The sequence below is a fragment of the Cajanus cajan genome, chromosome 5, assembly GCF_000230855.2.
Source record: "Cajanus cajan strain Asha chromosome 5, NIPB_CcT2T_4, whole genome shotgun sequence".
NCBI lineage: Eukaryota > Viridiplantae > Streptophyta > Magnoliopsida > Fabales > Fabaceae > Cajanus > Cajanus cajan.
The window spans coordinates 40,464,990-40,470,232 of NC_138521.1; the positions used below are offsets into that span (position 1 = coordinate 40,464,990).

General features: G+C 29.5%; 1 protein-coding gene across 2 annotated transcripts; it reads left to right on the plus strand.

Annotated features, from left to right (window-relative positions):
- The first annotated feature begins 1,015 nt into the window (after positions 1-1,015).
- On the plus strand, positions 1,016-4,809 carry LOC145958310 (uncharacterized). 2 transcript variants are annotated; one of them, XM_083075235.1, is made up of 6 exons: positions 1,016-2,372; positions 2,472-2,763; positions 2,930-3,028; positions 3,132-3,202; positions 3,649-3,713; positions 4,277-4,806. In XM_083075235.1, the coding sequence occupies exon 1, from the start codon at positions 1,636-1,638 to the stop codon at positions 2,284-2,286; it is 651 nt and encodes a 216-aa protein (XP_082931361.1). In that variant the 5' UTR covers positions 1,016-1,635; the 3' UTR covers positions 2,287-2,372; positions 2,472-2,763; positions 2,930-3,028; positions 3,132-3,202; positions 3,649-3,713; positions 4,277-4,806. The 2 variants fall into 2 exon arrangements, with proteins under 2 accessions (XP_082931361.1, XP_082931360.1); XM_083075234.1 differs by having other exon boundaries at positions 2,472-3,028; positions 4,277-4,809.
- The last annotated feature ends 434 nt before the right edge of the window (positions 4,810-5,243 follow it).

The following is a 5,243-nucleotide window of genomic DNA, read 5'->3' on the forward strand; positions in this document are numbered from 1 at the left end:
CGACCGATTTTATTCGTAGCTACATCAGTGTTTTAGGAGTATTTTTTTTTCAACAGGGAAAAATTTATAAGAAATCTTTTAACTTCCTATTTAATTTGATTTCTACTTGTCATAATTATTTATGAACTAGATTTTAATATTTTAAAATAAATTATCATCAAATGAAAATAATTTTATACCAACTTGATTTCTTTGGGAAAGTAATATATATATATATATATAAAATACAGAAGCTTATAATTTTTATTATCTTATAATTTAATATTGGATTTCTTTTGATTATAAAACATAGTAAATAAAATCTAAAATCTGTATTAGTTTCTTTGATAAAAATATTTAATTAATTTTAATATATAATAAATTTAATATCAAAATATTTATCTGGATTTGAGTTATAATTATTATAATCTTTTTGATTTAATATTAGATATCTTTTGATTATAAAATATAATAAATAAAATCTAAAATCTGTAGCAATATCTTTATACAAATATTTAATATCAAAATATTTATTATGATTTTTATAATCTTTGGATTTAATACTGGATTTCTTTTGATTATAATATTTTAATGTGTTTTATTTGAAATACCAGTTAAAATATTTTATTATCTTTTTATTTTAATTTATTATAAAATAATTAGAATATTTAATTTAGTATTATTAAAAAATAATCATTATAAGATTTAATTTATTTAATTTCATTATTTATTATAATACTTTTAGTCATTGTATTGATAAAAAAATATTTTTAATTAAAATATATTTAAAAATTTTAGTTAATTTATTATCATTCACTTACTTTATTAAAAAGTGATAAAATATAATTTATTTTCAATTAATTTAATAAAATAAAAACTTTAAAATATATATTTAAAATCTGTAACAATTTCTTAAATATAGATATTGAATTAATTTTAATATATACTAAATTTAATATTAGAAAATTTATTATGATTTTAGTTATATTTTTTTATTATAATTTAATTTAATATTGAATTTCTTTTGATTATAAAATATAGTAAATAAAATATAAAATCTGTATCAGTTTCTTTGATAAAAATATTTAATTAATTTTAATATATAATAAATTTAATATCAAATTATTTATTATGATTTGAGTTATAATTATTATAATCTTTTGAATTAATATTAGATATCTTTTGATTATAAAACATAATAAATAAAATTTAAAATCTGTAATAATTTCTTTAATACAAATATTTAATATCAAAATATTTATTATAATTTTAGTTATGATTTTTATACTCTTTTGATTTAATACTAGATTTCTTTTAATTATAATATTTTAATGTATTTAATACTTTTGATTTCTTTTGATTTGAATTATAATTTTTATAATATTTTAATTTATTATAATTAATTAATTTCCATTTTCTTATTTTTTAGGTTAGTAGTAAGTAGTTTTGCCAGGAGAAAAGCAAAAAAGAAGGGGGAAAGAGTGAGTGAGTGAGCTAGTATTCCTTTTCCCTCCAGTTCTAGGGTTTTTCTCACCGCTAGGGTTCCCAATTCTCTGGTCCCCCCTCCCCCATCCATGGCCACCGAAATCCTAGAAGACTCCAAGCCTCCGCTCCACGAAGCCAAATCGCCACCGGCCTCCAAGATTCCGGAGAAGGATGCTTCCGCGGAGGCCGCTAAATCCGAGGACAATCAAGCGCCCTGTTCCGCCGTCGCCCTGTTTCGCCGTCGCCCCCATCAAGCGTCGCTCCCCCTCTTCCTCCGCCCAGCCCAGCGCCAAGAAGCTCTTCTGCGACCAAGAGGACCTCTCCCTCCACGGCTTCTCCGCCGTCCACGTCCCCCTCAACCTCCACTCCCTCCTCACCAAGGGTCGTTCCTCCCCCGTCCTCCGCCGCTGCGTCTCCGACCCCTGCTGCCCGCCCAGACCCTCCGCCCTCCCGCCCCTCCCGCCCACCTTCCGGAGGAGCGTGTCCGACCTCTCTCCCTTGCCTCTGCCTTGTATCAACTGCGAAGAAAATACTGCACCCGACTCCCTGGTATGGACGGTTCTTGAAAAAGTTTTGATCTTTCTTGGATTTGGAATCGTGGGTTTTGTTTCTTTTTTGATGGGTGTGTGTGTGCAGAGGTTGAGAAGGATGAAAGATTTGCTTATTGGTCAAAGGTTTGCTTATTATGAAAAGTGGTTCACTACTTCTACAGGGATACTGCTAAAGATCCTACTTATTGGTCAAAGGTTTGCTTGTATAATATGGCCAAATTGGCAAAGGAAGCTTCAACTGTGTGGCGTGTCCTTGAACCACTTTTCATAATTTTGATATTGATAACCACTGGTCTTCTGAAAAGGGAGTTGCTTCTTGTGTTTTGATTTATTTGCAATCCCTTCTAGCAGAATCAGGTAGCCTTGTAAAAAATTCACTATTATAAATTTTCTTTAAGTATGCAGTTTTATCTAATTTTCTATATAATTAATTGATTATCACTTTTTGAACACCAGGAGATAACTCCCATCTTCTACTATCCATTTTGGTCAAGCACTTGGATCACAAGAATGTTGCCAAGCAGCCTATCCGTCAGATTGATATTATTAACACCACACGCAGCTTGCACAAAATGTGAAGCAGCATACTTCAGTTGCAATCGTTGGTGCAATATCTGACCTCATTAAGCATTTAAGGAGATGCCTCCAAAATTTAACTGAAGCATCCAGCATTGGAAATGATGCAGATAGGTTGAATTCTGAACTTCAGTCTGCCTTAGAAATGTGTATATTACAACTTTAAAGCAAGGTATTTGTGCTAACATCATGTCTCACTTTTTTGTTTGGCTTTCAAACTTTATATTATGCGACACTTGATATCATTCTGAGGCCTCAGCTTTGATTTTTGAATAAAGTTTCTTGGATTCATCATAATTTATAGATCCAATTTGTTATCTATTATGTTTTTTTACCAGATGTTAGCTAGTGTTTATAATAATACTCAGGAAACCAATACACAACCATAGAGCATAACTACCAAAACAGAGGAAGGCAATGCAGACAAAATGCTTAAGGTACTTTTGCTTCAATTTTGATGAAAAATATGTACTTTTAAATTTGGTTCCTTTGACTGATCATATACTTTTTACTATACATCGGCAAATGTTGATAATAAAGTTCTGGAAACCAATATAAAACCGCAGTCCGTGGCTACTGTAAAGGAAGATGAAGCTGACAAAATGCAGAAGGTACTTTTGCTTCAATTTTGATTATAAATATGCACTTTTATGAATTTGGTTACTTTGACTGATTATTATATATTATTTTACTAGGTGTCAGCAATTGTTGATGATAAAGTTTTGGAAACCAATATAAAACCAATATAAAGTTTTGCACTTAAAACCTTTTGTTTTAAATATAAATCGGATTTTCTTTTTATAGCTGAATCGTTAATTTCAATTTCTAAAATTAATGAGCTTGAAAAGGTAATCCACAAAACACACATTTGTCCTTTTTTATTCTTTTTTACCTTAGTTGTGAGCCTTTTTTTTGCCAATAATTAGTATAGTATAGTATAACACTATAGCTTTTGTTTACTGGTTGTTTTGGTTTAAGTACTCCACAAGTAAAAACTTGTAAAAATGGTTAATTTTATTTTATATAATTAATTATTAATATAAACCTATCCTTGCAGGTGGTAGCCATCAGTTTGTAACCATTAAAAACTTTCCACGGAAAGAAAATAACTTACAAGAAAAGGTGAAATAACTTTTGTTTTCATTTTATTGTTAAGTCACCTTTATCCAACTCTTTTGTTTTTTAAAAAATTTCAGAAACACCTAAACCATACTATACAGCCATATCAATGAAATTATTTTTGACTACCTTTCTTCATTTTTCATTTAGTTAATAATCCATTAATAATAAATTAAAAATTTTGTTTAGCAATGTTTTTGTTGATGTGAACAGGTGGGTATAAATAAATTCCTTTTACTATTTATTTACCCTTGCACTGCCATCATGAACAGGTACAGAGCAACTTGTAAGAATGTCACATGAGTTCTCAAGTTAAGCAAAAAAACCAGCAGAGCATAGAATATGTGCCCTCTTGCATCTTGAATTTCACCCTTAATTTCATTGTTATGCTTTCTTGAGGATATAAATTGAAGAATATAATTCAATTCTTTGATTTCTTAGTTATAAGTGAGATTTATTTTTGTTGTTGTTTTTGTTAAATTCTTGGTCTAATTTTATGGACAAACATTGGTATGTGTTAAGAGTTGTGTGATTGATACCTTTACTACTATGTTTTTGGGTTACAGATAACACTTTATATGGAGGTGCATATTATGGCTCTCACGTGATGCAGTACGGTGATGTAGGGTTCCACAATGATATTCTTTTCCTATATATGGCTACATCTTATTTTGTATTGTTATTGAAACTTGAGAGGTTGCTAGTAAACCTTTTTTCCCCTTGAATGTTTGGCCCTGAATGTTAAAACTATAAGAAAATAAAGCTTGTAATTTGATGGCGCATTTTATTTTGATTGACAATATTTGTCCATTATATATACAAAAAAAAAATCCAAAAACAAGCATATTTTTTTTTATAAAAAAAATGCAATCTACGTCGGTTCTCAAGAACCGATGTAAATTTAAGCATAAATCTACATCGGTTTTCCAGAACCGATGTAAAAATATATACACTTTTTACGTCGCTCTATTCTACATCAGTTTTAGAACTAATGTAAATGACTTTAAAGAACCGATGTAAAATATGCTTCTTGTAGTAGTGTCATATTCGTTAACAGGTATAAATTTATAATTAAAAAAGAATTTAAAAATACTGGTATATTTTAGTGACTGAATTAGCGACCGAAATTATTTGTAGCTAATTCAAGTTATTAGCGACGGAAATAGTGACCAAAATAATTGGTTTTCAAATTTTTAGCGACCGATTTTATCCGAATCTATTTTAGATTTTTAGCGACCGAAATAGCGACCGATTTTATTCGTATCTATTTCAGTTTTTTTAGCGACCGAAATAGCGACCGATTTTATCCGTACCTATTTTAGTTTTTTAGCGACCGATTTAGCGACTGATTTATAAAATGTTTTTATTAAATAAATATAAAAATTAGCGACGGAAATTGCTACCAAAAAATTCGGTCGCAAAATTGGTCTTAGAAGTTAGGAGACCAAAATTTTAGCGACGGATTTTTATTGGCTAGCGACTGATTTTTCGGTCGCTAAATTGCGACAGAAAAAATTTCGGTCGCTATTTCAA